The following is an 18,430-nucleotide window of genomic DNA, read 5'->3' as shown; positions in this document are numbered from 1 at the left end:
AAGTATCTCAATATGGACCGTGGCATGTTTTGCATAGATCTCCGACCTGCGTGGTTTTGCTTGGAACTGTCTAGAGCGGACAGGAGCAGAAAAGCGAGATGGAATGAGGATATCCACAAGCATTACAGGCGCATGGACAAAAGTTGTTATTTCGTTATACTAGTTGCTTTGCTTCTTCCTATGCTTTAGGTAGTAAATGAAAACGGTGCTTTCCTATTATGATATTTACAGGTTGCTCCTGCCGTTTCTCTCATTGATCATCACCGTTGACGCTAATGAGTATACCCAAGCTTGCCCGGCGAGAGAGCTTTGCTTTTCTGTTTCATGTCTCATCAACTATCATACCATCATTAACATTATTCTTGGCTCACTTCAACTTAAGGACGTGCTAGACTCGCAATTTGCGGAAAGGCACCCAAGCATTCTTATCCGCCATTATGAAGCGCGGCCGCAACAAGAATATCGTCCCCCAAGATGGACAACAACCAGATTTCGAGGGCTATCAGCAGAATATGGCGGTGCTTCCTCTCCGAATTACGCCACGTAATAATTCTCCACTTACTCCTCCCTCCTCGCCCGAGCACGAGGCAAGGCCTTCCAAACTTCGTCGACACGGCTCGAAGATTATGACTGTTCTGCGATCCATGACCAATAACTGTATGTGCAATTGAACCTCTATCTTCAAAGCTTGGAAAGTATTGACAGTTCTTTTTACAGCTTCTCATGCATCGATCGAAGAAGAGGATATCCCAATACCTCAGCCACCAGTGTCATCGGGACTGGGGAAGAAGATATCAATGGCTATGCTGAAAGGCCAAGTCGATCCTACCGTAGTTCATCGCGCAAACCTCAAAACCAATAGGCCAGTGGTTATCTCCATCGACAAAGAAGTGGTCGATCCAGCTCATATTGATAACGTTGCTGGAAGTTCCCCAAATTCTCCATCTACTTCAGCAGGAGATTCTATGAGCACGGGAAGGAAGTCATCAGCACCTGGCCCGTCTACCGGCAAGACTTCTCTTGACTCGAAATGGTCCTCAAAGCATAATATTATGTCCAATTCGGCGCAATCTTCAGAAAACAAGAAGAGTGTTGGGAAGCATGCGATAGGAGACAGTGGTGTCAATGAGAACATACTTTCTTCCATTGCCGAAACAGAGTGTTACGCTACGGAGACTCCTACACCTAGTGAGTATTGTGCCAATACTTTGTGGTCTCTATATTAACTCCCTCTTAGCCATCGTCACCGTTGAAAAAGCGGCTGCTGCGAAAATATTTTTGGAATGCCACTACAACGATGTGACATGCTCATTGATGACAAGTCGTTCAATTCGTCGCCGTCAGCTCGAGTGCGCTTTGTATGAAGACACTAATTCATCAGAGGCAGAGAAGAACCACAAGCGTTTTGCTTTGGCGCAGATGGAGACTGATCATTTGAGAGAGACTCGAGTGATGAAGACTCTTGGTATGAAAGCTCTGGCTGGGCAAGACGTGACTGCCTCAAAGTACGAAGTCGTCAAAGTACTTGGCAAAGGTAGCTTTGGTGTCGTGAGGCTGGTGAGAGAAAAGTCAGAGACAGAGTGGGTGAACCCTAACCATAAGCCTAGCTCAGACTAACCTTTATACAATAGCTCCCAAGCAGACCAGAAGAAGAAAGGAGCCATTTATGCTATGAAGGTCATCCGGAAATCTGATATGCTTCGTAATAGCCAAGAAGGCCATTTACGTGCTGAACGCGACTTTCTTGTTTCTGCAGAAGGCTCGAGATGGTAAGGTCGAGTCCCCAATTTCCTACTGTGAAGCTCATATTTCTAGGGTTGTACCACTCATCGCAAGCTTTCAAGATCTCAGTAGCCTGTACCTTGTTATGGACTACATGCCCGGAGGCGATTTTCTAGGTCTTCTAATTCGAGACAACATTCTTTCAGAACCTGTCACTAAGTGGTACATTGCTGAGATGATTTTATGCATCGAGGAAGCACACGCTCTACGCTGGATACATCGTGATATCAAACCAGATAACTTCCTAATCTCAGCTTCTGGGCACCTCAAGATATCAGACTTTGGTCTGGCTTTTGACGGCCATTGGTCCCATGATCAGTCATACTTCAACAATCACAGGTATTATTTAATGACAAAGCTGGGCATCAATGTCGAAGGAGACACTCTTGACCGGAAAGAAGCTCGCAATGCGGCCACTGCTATGAAGATGGGTAATGCCGTTACAAATGGCAAAGATCGCCACGAGAGAAATTCATCAGAGATATCCGAGTCAGGTGGCATCCTCAACTGGCGTAATCGCAACGGTAACAGAACTTTCGCTCGCTCAGTGGTTGGAACCAGCCAGTATATGGCACCTGAGGTAGTGAGAGGCGAGCTCTACGATGCTCGTTGCGACTGGTGGAGCGTGGCGGTGATTTTATATGAGGTAAAGTCGGGCTTTACAACAAATGAGGCGAAGGCTAACGTTTCGCAAGTGTCTCTATGGCCACACGCCGTTTCTCGCAGAAGAGGGTGGCAGGCAACAAACCAAAATGAACATTCTAGTACGTGAGCTCACCGAGTATCTGGCAAGCCAATACTTACAGAGAACAGAACCACAAGAATACTTTCGCCTTTCCTAGTAAGCCGGTTGTCAGTAAGAGATGTCACGATCTTATACGCAGTATAATCCAGGACAAGGACACTCGCATGTGCTCAAGAAGATACAAGCTGAATGATACCTCCCCAGCGGCGCAGAATAACAGAGATTATGCTGGACGTTATGTGTATCCTCATGATGCAGAAGACATCAAGGGACACAAATGGTTTCGTGATATCCACTGGGATCGTATTCATATGATGGTGCCACCGTTCGTTCCGAATATCAAGTCAATGGATGACACTCACTACTTTGACGAGGAGGATCCTATCTCGGATTTCTCAGATTCCGCTTCAAGGCCACAGGTGACATCAGATGAGATCAGTGAGGCATTGAAACGATTCAACCGCGAGATCCAGATCTTAGCTCGAGGATATATTGAGAGACCTCATGATTCGGCGAGGTTAAAGAAAGTGGAGAAAGAGATTGATAACTTTGTGATGGCGGAGGAACAGAAGGACTATCTGAAAGCTTTTGTTAAGCACTATGGGCGAAAAGAAAAGAAGCGCCCACGAGACAAGCTACTCCGAGACAGAGAAACAGCACCAAAGGTCCTCGAACTGCGTAAACAAGGTGCTTTCCTTGGCTATACGTATCGACGTTTCCGTGGTGGTAGACCAAGCGTTGGAAGGGTCGGAGGTATATCTGCTGGCAACGCTGCGGGAAAGAAGGTTTGGTACAGAACTAGACTAAGCATTCATTGAGCGAGGACGAATTTTGCGGAAATCTTCCTGGGCAGGGATGCCTTACATTCGTTTTAATTATTCTCTTTTGCTTGACGACGTTGTGGAGGTGTCAATTTGAAGTGATAACTCGGACACTGACCTAATGAAGTCCATAAAAGCACAAGAGCATATAGACCAATAGAACGATATGATCTCCATTGCTACTGTCTTGTTTGTTGATATCTCTTGACCTGAAGATTGGTAGTTGCGGTAAAAGGGCTTCCCTAGCAGCGATGATTGAAATATGTCGCGGAGTTCAATACCTGCTAGAAACGCAGTTATATACTGACTTGCAAGACCCACGTTTTAACAGCTACCGCTCCAAGATCGAAAGAATTGACTTCCTACCTTTGCTTGCAATTCTTCACGAGCGCAGCATACACGCTGTACGCGGCAACTGACAGAGACCAAGCTCAACTGAAAATAGTCTGTGGTTCAGAAGCGTGCAAGACATATTAAAGCTTCATTGCCCAGGTGAACCGCGCGGTGGTCATGCTGTCAATCTGCAGGTGATATGTTTGTGATGTGGAATGGGTGTTGACGAATCCAATGAACCGCTGTCAGATATTGGGCCGACAGAACCCTGAACAGGCTTCCTGAACGCGTTCTTTGTTGCCGAATCAGGCAAATCTACAGATAAACATCCCCTCCGACCTTCCAATCTGACCTTCAATCCACATTTCAGGCTACGTCTATATTCCGGTCACCTCTCTACTGTTATATCTGTCCAATAAATTTGCCGTTTATAAACAAGTTGTCACCACCAGTCTCAGGAATCCCATTTATCCGCCGCGCAGAAGAGTAAGTGCTGCCGTCATTCTGAATACCCCGCGACCACATGAGCTTTTCGTTGCTAACCCACAACACCAGACACAAATAATCTTGTTACACCGTTGCGCATACCTCACTGAAGAACCGACGAATTCGAATTCATCATGTCGCAATTTCTCACAGAACTGTTCCAGTCCATCTTCACGCCCGGACCTACGCATAGTCTCCTCGTCGCAACAAACGTCGCATTCGCAGGTCTACAAGCCACCCTCCTCGCTCTCCTCATCGCAACCTACAGCATCCACTTCCTCATCCTCTCGTTCCTGAGCGCTGGACTATGGTGGGCTATCAACTGGTTTGTGGCGGAATTGCGGATCGCAGAGGCGGAGATGGCGGAGAAGAAGCGACGGCAGGAGGAGGTTGGGTCGGGGGATGATAGCGAGACGGAGGCGGAGACGGTGATAGAGAGTTCGGATACGAAGAGTGGGAGTAAGGAAGTTGAGGTTATAGAGCCGGTAGGAGATTTGAAACCTAGGTTTGCTTCTGGAGGGAGCAGGTCGGAGCATAGCACGGAGGATGAATGGGAGAGGGTTTCGGAGAACGAGAAGGACAAGTGAGGAGCGATGGAATGCTGGAAACTTGATTATACCCCCGCGCTGGTGGAGAAGACGGATTAGATGGGATGATATACGGGATTTGGCAGTAGATGAGCGCTTTTGGTTTGCCTGGAAATGATGTTTAGCCGCTGTGGATTTATGATGTCTTTATTGTTAGAGAAACGGGAGTGATCTATTATCTTTTTTACCATAGATACCCAAGATACCATAGAGAATGAACAGCATCAGTTGGCTGATACATTAATCTGCCGTTTGTATTTCCTTGTGAAAAGTCACGTGCGCTATATTTCAACGCCAACGAATTTCGCGAGAACATTGGAGAGCTTCAATTTATGACCTTGACCGCCCGCATTACAACCCCGCCTCTACACCTACCAATCTCCAATCGAACGACGCCAACGCGTCCCTAATTTCAATATGAAGCTCGTCAGGTAAGCTCCCTCCATAACTCCGCCTCTACTGGCACAAAGCTGAGCTCTACTTCTCCAAGGCTCCCGCGCGAAGCTCCAGACTGACAATTTTGGCTATGGTAGGTTCTTGATGAAATGCGCGAACGAGACAGTGACGATCGAACTCAAAAATGGTATATATCCTCCCATCGAAGATTGAGGAGAACATGCGCTGATCGACCACAGGCACAATCATCCACGGTACCATAACATCGGTCTCTCCCCAGATGAACACAGCGCTCCGCACAGTAAAGATGACACAACGTGGTCGCGACCCAATTGCCCTGGACACAATCAACCTCCGAGGTTCGACAATCAGATACTACATCCTACCAGATTCACTGCCTTTAGACACGCTGTTAATCGACGATGCGCCCAAACCAAAGAACAAGGCTAGAAAGGAGGCGGCAGATAGAGGTGCGCCTGTTCGAGGACGTGGGGGACGTGGTGGACCGAGAGGAGGTGGTGGTGGAAGAGGCAGAGGTGGAGGACGCGGACGGGGCGGTGGTAGGGGATTTTAGGATTGTGTGGTTTGCGGATGGAATGGCTGCGTTTGTTGCTATCTTTCCACGAGTGAAGGACCTGGTTGCCGTTCGAGAGCTCATGGGGATCACTGGCGTTTATGGGTACGAAAATAGGTTGGCAAATTAAATGACACGACGTATTTGTGGAAGCGAGATTTTGTCAGTGTGTTTATTGATTTGTGATGGAGGAAGATGCCCGGTATATTCTGAGTATTTGCAGCTTTTCCCAGCCTGCTTTTTTCCCGCTGCTTCCTACTGTCTCGACTTTCCATTCGTTTCCCCATGCTCGGATCTCTTTTTTGACTAGTTCGGGCTTGTTTTGGGCACATAAGAGGATGAATGCAACACCACGCTGTGAGCTTAGTACTTCTGGAAGAGCGGCTAGCAGTCGATTTGTAACTTCCATCCCGTCTTCTCCACCTGCATATGATAGAGATAATAAATGAGAGTCGGTGTCGTATGAACTAAGATTTTCTTCGTGTATCAATGCTGGTAGATCTGGAGTTGGCACATATGGAGGATTGAAAATCAAGACATCGACTTCCCGGATCTTAAGAGCAGTTGTCAGGTCCGCTGAAATATTCCCCAAATAACACCCATGAGATTTTTCAAGACCATCCTGTTCTTTTCCAGCAACACTAACAGTCTCAATTGTAGCCTTGCAGGCGTGCAGGTTCACATCCACTCCGGCAGTGAGTATATCTGCTCTCCCAAATATCGTCTCAGCATGGGCATGAACGAATGACAAGACCACTCCTGAACCAGACCCGATCTCGACGATCAACGGTGATGGAGAGTTTGCTAGTGGAGAGTCTGGCGTTTGACAAAATCGATCTCTCAGAAAGGTCTTCTCAGTCTCAGAAGACAGGGTATCTAAGAGTAAATATGAATCCTCTGCTGGCTCGTATACACGATCAAACGATACATGATCAGTAGAAGGCGTGGGCAACATAATTTCCTTTGGTCGTATCAACTTGTAATTCCATCGACTTCCGACTTTTTGAAAATCTTGTGAACCATAAGGCTGAACATTTCTCGGGACCAGCCGAGGCATCATTTCATCATCGTCATCCACCCACCACATTCTCTTTCTCCATTGCCAACACAAACACCACAATATGCGAATATCACATCGTCTGTTAGCCACTGCCACATCCGCTGGAGTAGGCAAAGCGCTCAAACCTATTCCGCTCGCTTTACTTCCGCCTATACCTTTATATCGTCGTCTGCTCCGTGCACATCGGAAATGTCTACCGCGGGAGATGCGATTGTTGGGAGATGAGTATATTAAAAGCGAGTTTAGAGCTCATAGGGATGTGGAGAATCCGGCGCATATTGTAGGTCATTATTACAAGAGGAAGGGAGGAGTTGATGCTGATCGGAATGTAGATTGGCTTCTTGACGGAGTGGCAATTGTACGCACAGAAATTGGAAGGAGATGACTGGCTAGGAGACAGAATGGAGATTGGGAAGATTGATAAAATGAGTGGTATTTTCCTCTCCATACGATATTGTAATTGAAATCGAGCTAATTGTATTCAGATCAACAACTCGGTCAAATGTACGAACTCATGCAAGCAATCCGCAAAAAAGAGCTGGGCGAAGACGACGAGTCTGGAAACCCGGTATGAACAACGCAACCCGGGCATCTCTGGCTACCCGAATATGCGCGCGGAACCGGTGTGACAGCACAATTGCTAGATAGGGAATATGTACAACTGGGTTCATATGGCGCAATGGGTTGGCATGCGTGTGTGATTGCATTTTTACATGCCCGACAAAATCAGGGATTGGGATGGGAATGGGAATTTTGTTGCATGTCGCGGGTGGGGGAATGTGGTTATCCCACTGTGTCTGGGGTCGGATTGTGAGAGGGAGGCTGAAGAGGCTCTGGTGGGTAAATGGAGGGTTGGACAGGCTGGATGTAAGATGTTGTGTTTGATATAGGTACCTGGGTACCTAGGTACTGCTGACGATTGTTGTACAGTATAGAAATCAGCGTTATTCATCGATTCAACGGTCTTTTATTGACTTGGTGGTGAAGGCATTTCGATTCACATCTACGTCTTCGAACTTCTATAAAATGACTTTTCACTTCCGCTCGATTGATTTTCTGCTAAGGTTTCTCGCAACAGTCGGCGAGTACCACCATCACCTCGTATACACTTTCGCCTAAGACTATCCTCACCTTCCAATATCAATATTTTAAAATCCTCATTTCACAGCAATTTTCACCTAGTCCGCTCGAAATGTGTAAATACAGCTATCACAAGAGCAAAGAATGCGGAGATGAATGGCTAGAAATTATTGAACCATGTGGTCCAGGTATGGGATTCAGTACTTGTCCGATCTTCTTTGGAACTCAAGGTTTGGTTCCACCTGGACCAGGATACAAAAGTTCGATTATTCTCTGCCCAGAACATGGATCGCGTGGGAACTATGACGGCAACAGAATACGGATGATCGAGAAGATTACGCGACACGGAGGCTGCGTTATACAATAAAAACAGATTTACATTCAAGAAGACGGCCAGATATACAACATCTATATACTATTTGCAAGATCACGATATATTTACTCGGCATCCAACGGACAAACAGGAGGGTTATCATTAACCTGGATTCCGCCTCTCTTCTTCTCACTCGAATCGTGGAATGGCAATTTCCATCCTCCCTCATTCTCCGGCGTCGCCAACCACAATCTCATAAGGTGTCTTCTCGGTAGTGGTGGAGCATGGTCCTTATACTCAGTCCTAGCATGCAACACATGCTCGTTACTCAAAAACTGAATATCGCCAACCTCAAGAATCATATGCAGACTCAATTTAAAGCACGTCTCCTCGAGGACTTTAGCAGCTTCAACCTGCTCAGGGCTCAGCTTCGGAATAATTCCCTTATCCATGAACCGGTCAAGGGACTTGATGTAATATGGATCCCACTTGGAGTACACACGCGGGTTGGGACCGGTTTCGAGGTAGAAAACTGAGGTCTTGATGTATGGTTCTTCGCCAGCGGATTCTTCGCCTTTGCGGTCGAAATACCAGATGGGTTTTGTGAGGGTTTCGGCGACGTCGGGACGTTCGCGTTGCAGCGTGTTCCAGACGTGGTGCGAGGAGACGATGTCGGATTCTCCGCCTTCGAGGGCGCGGGCTATGCAGAGAAGACCGACGATATCGGAGTCATCGGCGTGGAAGAATTGACGGGCGTTTGTGCGGTAGATTCTTACGCGGTCGATCTATGCGTAATGTCGTTAGTTGTGGTCAGGTAGATTGGTTGTTGCCTTTCGCTTACCTGCGTTGGATCATCACCAACGTCTTTGACATGACCGAGGACATGACCACGGCCGTTCTGGGAAACGAAATATCCGAGATATGTTCCCAATCCCATATATGCGACAGCGGACTTGTGGTTACCCCATTTCTCGACTGGGAAACCTTTGAAGAGGATGAATCCCTTTCCATTCAAAGTCTCGCTGCGAATTGAGGCTAGTAGTTTGGAGAGATTTGGGAGTTTGAAAGTATCCTAGATAAATTAGATCCATCATGCAAACATATATGAGTTTCCTCACTTGAGATATTCCCGTCAAAGGTGTCTTGTCGGCAATAAACTTATCAGCAACCTCGCTTAACTCCGCAATTTCCTCTTCGTTGAACACATGAACCCATCTCTCCGGGTTATTTCGATAGTCCTCTGCTTTCCAGACCGTCTCACCGGTGATTTCCTTGGGAAACTCGGAATACGGTCTGAGCTGGGAAGATACAGGAGGATGCTGGCCCGAGGTCTTGATCCCGTCTGGGAAGATTTTCCTGTCTACTGTTTTCTGGGCTGGAGATGTGAAGGAGTGGGGTGCTTGGGGTTGGGTCTCAAGGATGGAGGGTGCCATTGTGTCTGATAGAGAGATAAGTGCAGTTTACAAGTTTGTAAGGTGGTTAAAGGAAAGAAAGATAGATACTCAAAAACTTGGATTTCAATCTACTCTTTGTAGTTCTCACCTACCGTCATCCTGAATGAAATACTTCCTGCTCTGGACATAGTTGGGATTCGTGCAGACCTAGGACATGAGGAAGGTGTAGATCAAATGTCGTGATCGTTGACCAATAAGAGATGCGGATCCGAGCTATTGCGAATTGCCGAGACGATTGGAATGAGGGGCAGTTTTGATGAGAAGAACGATGTTTGAGACGGCAAATTCGGCCTCACTGGCACAATTGGGAGAGTAAAACGTATATATCTTGATTAGTGGCGAAAGATACTGTTCTAGGTACTTATAGTATCATTACAGAGTGAAAAGAATCGATGATACTCGATGTAATGATAAACAACAGCTTTTAGAGGATGTGTGCTAGTCTTTTAGCTACTCTCAGGCTGGTAGATTCAATACATGTGATACTACATACCTGGCAACACTTAGATTTGAATCTTATGTCGTTCTTTTGGCAAATTCCCAATTGTATCTACGAAAAGTGCAACTTTTAGCTTGATACCCCTGAGAGAAGCGGGGCTTAGTCAGCTGTCAACCGTCTGAGCATGATGGCACGTGCACGGCATCAACGTCTCTCTGCTCTGAGCTTCAAAAATCCTCGTAGCACAACACAATATCTCATTTGATTGCCCGTTATTTTCCTGCTCTATCGAGATTTTCTGAAACAGATATTTTCCGCCAAATCATAGCTCCTCGGCCGAAGATCGATCTTGGCTTTGTCAAAACGTGCCGAGGGTTATGGATCTTGACTCCCTTCAGTTTTCTCCTGACAATAACATGGGAAGGCCACTCAAGACTCCCAATGCTTGTTGGAGTTGCCGACTTCGACGTAAAAAATGCGACGAGAAGCAGCCAGTATGTGACACTTGCGCTACACTGTACATCACCTGTTATCACGACGTGAAGAAACCGGAATGGATGGATGGCGCCAAAAGACAAGAGGAGATGATGGAGCGACTCAAACGTGAAGTTAAAGAAAATGCGTATCTTCGTCGGGGCCAACGAGCCGTCCGTACGACTGCATCTACTACTCCTGGAAGCGAGCCTGAAGTCATGTTCCCTCAGCAGGCGCTGCCCACGACCAACCCAATACTTCAAGTTGCTCAGGTTGCCAGTAGCCGGTGCTCTCTTATACCTCCCCCTCAGTTTCAGCGTGGGACTGATTGCACTCGTATCACCAAGGACGCCCGCAACATCGATTTTGGACGGTCTGACACGATCCTGTTCATGTTCTACTTAGAAGATGTATTTCCATTTCTTTTCCCATTTTACCGACCGTCGCTTTTGGAAGGTGGTAGAGCATGGATCTTAGAAATGATGATCAGTAGCCCAGTAGTACGACAGGCGATTCTATGTCAGAGCTCCTACTTCTTCTCTCTCGCTCGCGGAACTGAAACCTCTGATGTTGTTTGGGAAACGGTACTCACCCAGACCCGTGATACTCTTGGAATGCTGAGGCAATCGCTGCAAGTCATAGAGAGCTCAGAAATTACCGAGCACCTGCATGGAGCGGTGCGCATCATGGCCAGTATCATGCAAGTGCAGCGATTTGATATTGCTGTCTTGAGCTTTGAAAACTGCCAGACACATCTCAACGCAGCACTTGCTCTTTTTAAACGACTGTTTGAAGGGTTTGATCCTGCGGTTGAGCCGTCCAGATCAGACTCGACATTTTACACGGTCATGAGTCGTCTGGGTCCACCATCAGAGATTCAGTGTGTCCAGATTCCAAGTGCCGAACAGGCGGCTTTCAGCTTCTCATCCGCCCTCTTGATATTGGACGATATTATGGCGAGCACGGTGCTGCAGGAGCAACCCAGACTCTACGAATACCACGGGAGTCTTCTGAATAGTATTGACGGGGCTGAACCTCCTATTAACCTTGAACATGTCATTGGTTGTCAGAACTGGGTGTTATTGCAGATTGGGGAGACTGCTGTGCTTGATGCATGGAAGCAGCAATGCAAGCGTGCTGGAAATCTCGATGTGATGCAGCTGGTACATCGTGCTACAATCATCAAGGATACATTGGAGGCAAATCTTAGTCGGCTTGAAAGCGATCTTGCGGCTCCCCCAAGGTATGGTGGTAGTCTGTTTGACCTTTTCAAAGCAGAGTACTGCCTGCCAACTGCCAACCAGAGTTCTTTGGTCACGCGCGTCTGGGCTCACGCAGCTCTCATCTACCTTTTCGTAGTTGTATCTGGGTGGCAGCCCTCTAGTGTTGATATCCGCTATCATGTTGGTCAAATCATTGAGCTCCTTTCGAGCCAAACATCGTCGCCAGGACTGCTGCGTACCATGGCCTGGCCATTTTGCGTTGCAGGCTGCCTCGCGGAATCTGCACAAGAAGATCACCTGCGGGTAATGGTGCAGGCGTTGCACCCTCCTAGCATTTTTGGTACAGTGCGCAAGGCGCTTGAGATCATGGAGAACGTGTGGCGCAACAGAAACTCGGGAGACATTGCGAGTCGTGATCTCGCTCTGTGCTTTCAAAATCAAGGTAGGACTGATTTGGTGTTGCTTGTTTGAGAAGGTAAGTTTGCAAACTCTAAGTATTGCTCGATTTTGAGGGCCGAGCATCGAGTTTGTGCATGTGAGAAATTGATTTGGACGGTATAAATTTTCCAGCATAAATCACGTTTTAGTGCTTCTCATTTCGGCTCAAATTGAGATCAACACAGTCACGCAAGACATCTTCAAAACGCTTAATTGAACTGTAATATATACCCGAAGCATGGCTTCTCACCCAAGTCAATAGAATCCACCTATCAGCTGCAAATGCTATCACGCTACGACGACTGGTACGTATTTCTAACCCAAGTCTAAACACCTACTTGAATTGGACGTGGCCTTTGCCCTTGACAAAAGTAGCATCCCATGGAATACCAGCTGGATGCTCTGCCAACTTGGCATAGAACTCGCCGTGAGCTGGGCCATCAAGAGCCATGCCCTTGAGTTTGCCATCTTCGCTACGCTCATCAGCATAGAAGAACCTATTAGACACATTGGTCAGTCCAACCCCTCTGTAAAATCCAGCATGGAATCACTTACCGATAGCCCTTGCTCGCAAAAGTCATGTCCGCGACACCAATCCAGTAGGCTGAGGCCGCCTTGCCCATTCCAAGATTGAGCATCATGGGGACGGGGAGGACAGCAACATTCAACATGTTTCCGGTGTAGATAAAGGTCTTTTTGACGTCTTCCCCGAGCGTTTGGAAGCCCTTGACGGCCTGCTCGGCTGCCACGAAGGGGCTGACGGTATTGACGTTGAGATCAGCAGCGACCTTAGTGGCGGAGATGGAAAATACGGAGTCCTTGTCGGATGGTGGAGTGAGAGCGGCAGCGTTGTAGATGACAACACTAGGGGCAGAGCTGAACTTGGTAGTGACGGCGTCGAAGATGGCTGGAATGGAGGATGGGTCGTTGAAGTCAGCAGACAGAGAAAGGAACCCTTCTGGAGTGGTGCTGTTGGTGCCTTTGCGGGATGCGAGAACAACAGTGTAACCGTTTGAAGCAAAGGTAGTTGCAACGGACGCGCCGATGCGAGGACCAGATCCGAGAATGAGAACGATAGGTGCCATGATGGAATATTGGGTGGGTTTTGTTAGAGTGGTTAATATGAAGGGAGATGATATTGATGATTGAAGCTGTGTTTAGTTGAAGCGAAGGATGAGGGATTGAAGTCGGTACTTATATTCTGTCTTCAACTGTCTCCTGGATTCATCTAAGCGAGCGAGAACAGATTGATCAGGCGAGTTTGGTTTCTCCACCCCGTTGAGGCAACTGATCTGCCTCCTTCACTCACTCACTGCCTGCTCCGCTAGTCTTGATTTACAATCAACATTTTTCGATTGCCCACCAGCAACTGGAGGTGTCGATAATTTGGTAGAATCCACCCGAAGCGAGCGCGCGCAACAAAGGCATGAATTGCCCTCCTTTTTGCAAGCGAGCGAAAGATCAAGCGAAAATAGGCTCTTTGGGAATTTCACCGCGCGGGTGGGGAACAGCACCCTGCTATGCTATGTTATGTACTTTCTAGGTACCTACTGTACATGTACGTAACGTACAGATAGGTATGTAGAGATTATATAATTGGCACCTCGGATTCCACGTCTCCACCCCGCGCGCGAATCTTAAGCGAGACTTTACCTACCTAATTCCCTCACTTTGAAGCTTTTCATATTCTAGACAGGCAGTACGATTGGTTTAATACTATTGCGTTTCATAACTTCAAGCCTATGGTCTATTATTTATCGTTCCCGATACGGCCCCGCGCGGCTCTTCCTACTCAAATTGTCGAGTTGGAGCGTTCCGAAATCCAACTTGTGATGTAAATCCCGACAACTAGAAGCTACTTCAAGTCGCAAGGTAGTTTTATTTTATTTTCCATGCGCGCGCGCGAACAGGGAGGATTTGACACTCCTGCAATGTCAAAAGCGGAGTACTCGCTCGATGTTTAAGGTGAGCAGAGCTACCAATGCCACTCATTTTCCTGCTCTCATCTTCTCGCCTGCCGAAAATCTTGAGCTTAAATCATCAACATCTCACACTCGTCTGTCATGCCATTTTCCGTTAATTCGCATCATTCCGCTGCATCTCTAAGATACAAATATCTAACAGTTCTCCTCATCAGCTTGTCAATCCCACTCATGTACCGCGCTGTTCACTCTTACTTAGCCAAAACTAAGATCTCAATCTCCGCTGCTATCTCATCAACAACAAGTACCGAATCGACATCACAAGAGCCAGCTGTGAACGGCATTATGTCTTCCTCAAGGCTTCCCGTCTACTTCCTCGGCATAGGTGGTCCAAACTTCATGGAAAACACCGCGCATCCAGCGTATGCTAAACTCGCCACCATTGGACGTGAGATCACGACGCAGGTGAAGCCGAAAGCAATCGTGGTCTTTTCTGCTCACTGGCAAGAAGGTCCCAGCAGGATCAAGATCAACGCGGCCGAGCAGACCGATATCATTTACGACTTCTACGGCTTCCCACCTCACTACTACGAATACAAATTCCCGAACAAAGGCAGTCCGGCATTGGCTCAGAAGGTGGTTGACAGACTGGGAGCTGTTGGAATCGAAGTTGAGAAGGTACAGAGAGGTCTCGATCATGGCGTCTGGGCGGGATTTATCGTCGGTATGTTCATATCAAGCAATACTGTCGCCTTTGATAGCAGCAGCCCCAATTAGAGTGTGGTATCCCTCTGCTTCATGGAGGCTAATTTGACAAAACATAATCCAGCTTTTGATCCGGAGAAGAACCCGTTGAATGTTCCTATCGTACAGGTCTCACTATTCAGCAACGAGGACTCAGACCAACACTATCGCATGGGCCAGGCCCTCGCCGGCCTTCGTGATGAAGGCGTCTTGATAATCGGCGCTGGTATGGCGGTTCACAACCTTCACGACTTCAGAGCTACCCGCGGAACTGGGGCCACAATGCCGTAAGCAAAGTCCTTTTGATGCTACTTCGTTTCTTGCTGATTGAATTAGATATGCATACTCCTTTGATAAAGCCCTAAAGGAAGCTGCGTGCTCCAAGCCGGATGAACGCCAGACGAAGATGCTCGCACTTATGGAACGGAGCGATGCTCGCAAAGCTCATCCGTCGGTTGAGCATATCCTCCCTTTCCATGTTGCTGCTGGAGCGGCGGATGGAGATGCTGGTGAGAGGCTATGGACGTTTCCAGAGGGGAGCTTAAGCTGGGCGCAGTATCGGTTTGGGCAGCTCCCAGCTTAGTTATCGGTTGGTGATTAATTGCATCACGCTCTTAGAATTGCAGTAGAGTACCTAGTTTCACGCTTCGACACATGTTTTTTTTTTACAGACTTGCTCCACCGCTTGTCATCCATCTCTAACTTTTCTTTTTCCTCGGATAGCTACATAGCAAGAAAATAGATCTATCTTTGTGAACCCCCTTCGAGTTAACCTGACTCGAGTTCCCAAGTTCGGACCCTCCAATCTCCGTCAAGAGACAGCAGCAAGTTCTTCTCTTCGATAAACGCCTCTGCCGTTGAGAGGGTTACCATCTCCTGTAACGTCGGAGGCCTCTGCAATCTCCATTTCCAATTGCGCTTCCTATCCCAGATAAATATCGTGTGATCACTCACCCGAACAAGGAGCTTTTCGCCATTCCTATCGAGCCATTTTACACTCGTAATTCCGCAGAAGCTGTCCCGCCAACTACCATCACTATGCACTTCCAAGACTTCCGTAGTCTTGTTTATGGCAACCTCCCATAAGATGACCGCACGTTTGATCACGAGGGCGATCACATCGCCGTTTCGAGACCATGCTAACGGTGCAGACCAACCGCGAAGACCTGGCATCTCTAGTTGCAGAACGCGGTTACCGGTTGCCACTGAGTAAATTGCAATAGTTGGAGGGCCGCTCCGGTTTCTCCCAGCAAACACAACCTGCTCTCCATTGGGCGAGAAGTCACCTGTCCAGTTCTGTCCGCTAGTGTGCCTGATGTTGTGGATGCATTCGCCCGTCGCAGCATTCCAGATTCGACAGCTCTCATCCCAAGATGCCGATGCAATGATATTGGGATCAGTGGATGACCACGAAGCCCACATAATTGCATCTTGGTGGCCTTTAAGTCTGCGGACTTCTGTGAGCGGATCCAAAAGTGAGCGAACGACGAGCTGGGGGAACCATTCGGTTGGTCTTGGCCAGCCTTGTGTTGTTATACTTCGATCCGAATGCACGAATAGAATTTCGTCGTGACTAAGAGCCGTTAAGCTTCCCGAGAGGAACCTGCCTTCAAAGTTGATGGGATTTTCCGTGTCGTCAACCCTTTCACCATCTTTGTCGAGATACCATGTAAGTATTGTACCATCTGCACCCACAGGCTCGGAGTCTTGCGAAAAAACCACATAATGGGCATTTTGGACGTTTTGATGGTTCAATTTCCAGAAGTGAACTGCCTCAATCGTCTCTTCATGTCCATGAAGCTCCGCCATCAACAACTTTGATTCGACAACGTAGATTCTAATGACAGCGTTGGTCGCAATTGCCAAGAACTTACTATCCGGACTGACTGTCAGTGTAGCACTCGGCTTCTCCGCCATGGTTGACATGGGGTCGTTGTCATTGAGTTCGAACACATCAAGCTCCTCGCCCCAAAGTAGAGGGGCATTCTTGGTAGAGGGAGCCCAAGATGCCGCTATGTCATCGTGGTCGAACTCTCTGTCGAGCTTCAGTTCGAATGTGTGGATGAAGCGGTCAAAGTCCATGTACTCTTCCGACATGGCGTGAATGGTTCTGCTAACACGCCAATTGTTTAGATGTCAGAGAAAGCGGTGTATTAAGAAGGAATGAGAAACAAAGTTGAACTTCTGTTAAGATGTACAGCAATATGAGGTACGAGCCAAAAGAAACGGCCAATAAACTCACCTGCGAAACGCTGAGACATCGGAGATGACCGGGGAAAGTTAATTGCCTTTATGGTTGTTCTAATCCATGAGATGGACATAAATCCTTGTCACCACCACGATAAGAGAATGGTTGAGATGTTGTTGAAGTGTGGGTTAAACATAAGCTGGTAGTAACTGTGATTGCTTATGCCAAGACATGTACCGGTACCTAATAAAGTATTAGTCCCGGCCCATATAGAACACCCTATACATGTACCGGTACCTAATAGAGTATTAGTCTCCACTCATATAAAAGCCCTAGACATGTACCGGTGTCTAACAGAGTAGAGTCCCTCGCTCAGACCTGCACCGGTGTCTAATAGAGCATAATTTCTCTCCCAAAAACTTACTATTGTCAACTAGGTTCGTATTTAGATGTCATGGGAACGGCAAAAGAGAGGACTCGAAAATACTCTTTACAGGGCCAAATGTACGCGGGATGTAGGAGCGTTTGTCAAGTGAGAACAACGCTGGCCGATCACGAAATGAACTCCATCGTTTGAGAGGGAATAGACGAAGGTCTTTTTCTGGATCCACATTGATTGTACCCAATAGCCTTGTATGGGCTCCATACAAGCCTAGATCGATATTATACTATTCAGGGATAGATTGTAGCCGAGGGTAGAGCGAACAGACTTTTGGCAACGACGATTGGAACAGCATCTTCGGATCATCTGAAAAACGCCCTGGCATCAAGTGGACGGTCACTGCAAAATAGCTTGTTTCTTATAACACATACTCGAACCAGGTTTCGGTTTGCGTCACTACTGCTAACTAACTATAGAACATATCCATGTTTAAGCTTAATTGAAATTTTGTTTCGTTTCTCGCTTGTGAGAATTCTTTGGATATAGAGATATCTAAACGGTACTACTTGGGAATGTTATCTCAAAGACGTTTCCTTGGATTCGCACTGGTTTTACCCTATAAAAACCTCAATCTTCTGCCAGCTCCATTTCCACCAAGTCTACGATAGGGTATGTCCTTTTGAAGCTCTTCGCGTTGTTGACATGTTGCTTACTAGCCAAGAAATCTTAAAACATTAATCGTAAAGCCAGAATCTGAACGCCACTTATTGGAAGTGCATTTTCCAAGTCTTCCTCCAAGAATCAGACACCAAACGGCGTCAATGTATTGGCCAGATAGCGAAAAACAACCTATGTTAACAGTCGAATGAACAAACTATTAAAGTTGGTGAATAAGCTTTCCCACAGCTTACGTGTTGCAATACCAGACTGCTGATTCTTTATGGTTCGATAAAAAGCCTAGTATACGCCACCAGGGATTTTTGACTTGA

General features: G+C 47.2%; 10 protein-coding genes across 10 annotated transcripts; 6 read left to right on the top strand and 4 right to left on the bottom strand.

Moving 5' to 3' along the window:
- Positions 1–437: 437 nt before the first annotated feature.
- GLAREA_02694 (Protein kinase-like (PK-like)) lies at positions 438–3,345 on the top strand (the record flags this gene model as incomplete). The annotated part of the gene is made up of 7 exons (XM_008087779.1): positions 438–657; positions 718–1,188; positions 1,238–1,580; positions 1,632–1,769; positions 1,816–2,428; positions 2,478–2,546; positions 2,596–3,345. The coding sequence occupies 7 exons, from the start codon at positions 438–440 to the stop codon at positions 3,343–3,345; spliced, it is 2,604 nt and encodes an 867-aa protein (XP_008085970.1).
- A 956-nt stretch (positions 3,346–4,301) lies between these two features.
- GLAREA_02693 (uncharacterized protein) lies at positions 4,302–4,754 on the top strand (the record flags this gene model as incomplete). The annotated part of the gene is made up of 1 exon (XM_008087778.1): positions 4,302–4,754. The coding sequence occupies one exon, from the start codon at positions 4,302–4,304 to the stop codon at positions 4,752–4,754; it is 453 nt and encodes a 150-aa protein (XP_008085969.1).
- Positions 4,755–5,171: 417 nt separating this feature from the next.
- Positions 5,172–5,724, top strand: GLAREA_02692 (Sm-like ribonucleoprotein; the record flags this gene model as incomplete). The annotated part of the gene is made up of 3 exons (XM_008087777.1): positions 5,172–5,185; positions 5,288–5,337; positions 5,390–5,724. The coding sequence occupies 3 exons, from the start codon at positions 5,172–5,174 to the stop codon at positions 5,722–5,724; spliced, it is 399 nt and encodes a 132-aa protein (XP_008085968.1).
- Positions 5,725–5,896: 172 nt separating this feature from the next.
- On the bottom strand, positions 5,897–6,811 carry GLAREA_02691 (S-adenosyl-L-methionine-dependent methyltransferase; the record flags this gene model as incomplete). Its single annotated transcript, XM_008087776.1, has 1 exon — positions 5,897–6,811. The coding sequence occupies one exon, from the start codon at positions 6,809–6,811 to the stop codon at positions 5,897–5,899; it is 915 nt and encodes a 304-aa protein (XP_008085967.1).
- Positions 6,812–6,845: 34 nt separating this feature from the next.
- GLAREA_02690 (uncharacterized protein) lies at positions 6,846–7,358 on the top strand (the record flags this gene model as incomplete). Its single annotated transcript, XM_008087775.1, has 3 exons — positions 6,846–7,064; positions 7,117–7,216; positions 7,270–7,358. 3 exons carry the CDS (start codon positions 6,846–6,848, stop codon positions 7,356–7,358), a joined length of 408 nt encoding a protein of 135 aa, XP_008085966.1.
- Positions 7,359–8,302: 944 nt separating this feature from the next.
- GLAREA_02689 (Clavaminate synthase-like protein) lies at positions 8,303–9,610 on the bottom strand (the record flags this gene model as incomplete). The annotated part of the gene is made up of 3 exons (XM_008087774.1): positions 8,303–8,962; positions 9,019–9,249; positions 9,296–9,610. The coding sequence occupies 3 exons, from the start codon at positions 9,608–9,610 to the stop codon at positions 8,303–8,305; spliced, it is 1,206 nt and encodes a 401-aa protein (XP_008085965.1).
- An 876-nt stretch (positions 9,611–10,486) lies between these two features.
- On the top strand, positions 10,487–12,238 carry GLAREA_02688 (Zn2/Cys6 DNA-binding protein; the record flags this gene model as incomplete). The annotated part of the gene is made up of 1 exon (XM_008087773.1): positions 10,487–12,238. The coding sequence occupies one exon, from the start codon at positions 10,487–10,489 to the stop codon at positions 12,236–12,238; it is 1,752 nt and encodes a 583-aa protein (XP_008085964.1).
- Positions 12,239–12,539: 301 nt separating this feature from the next.
- Positions 12,540–13,290, bottom strand: GLAREA_02687 (NAD(P)-binding Rossmann-fold containing protein; the record flags this gene model as incomplete). The annotated part of the gene is made up of 2 exons (XM_008087772.1): positions 12,540–12,702; positions 12,761–13,290. 2 exons carry the CDS (start codon positions 13,288–13,290, stop codon positions 12,540–12,542), a joined length of 693 nt encoding a protein of 230 aa, XP_008085963.1.
- Positions 13,291–14,358: 1,068 nt separating this feature from the next.
- GLAREA_02686 (LigB subunit of an aromatic-ring-opening dioxygenase LigAB) lies at positions 14,359–15,454 on the top strand (the record flags this gene model as incomplete). The annotated part of the gene is made up of 3 exons (XM_008087771.1): positions 14,359–14,851; positions 14,957–15,158; positions 15,208–15,454. 3 exons carry the CDS (start codon positions 14,359–14,361, stop codon positions 15,452–15,454), a joined length of 942 nt encoding a protein of 313 aa, XP_008085962.1.
- A 185-nt stretch (positions 15,455–15,639) lies between these two features.
- GLAREA_02685 (WD40 repeat-like protein) lies at positions 15,640–16,968 on the bottom strand (the record flags this gene model as incomplete). The annotated part of the gene is made up of 1 exon (XM_008087770.1): positions 15,640–16,968. One exon carries the CDS (start codon positions 16,966–16,968, stop codon positions 15,640–15,642), a length of 1,329 nt encoding a protein of 442 aa, XP_008085961.1.
- Positions 16,969–18,430: the final 1,462 nt, after the last annotated feature.

The sequence above is a fragment of the Glarea lozoyensis genome (assembly GCF_000409485.1).
Source record: "Glarea lozoyensis ATCC 20868 chromosome Unknown GLAREA6, whole genome shotgun sequence".
NCBI lineage: Eukaryota > Fungi > Ascomycota > Leotiomycetes > Helotiales > Helotiaceae > Glarea > Glarea lozoyensis.
Note: the sequence above shows the minus strand (reverse complement) of the source record. Positions and strands in the feature narration are given on the sequence as shown.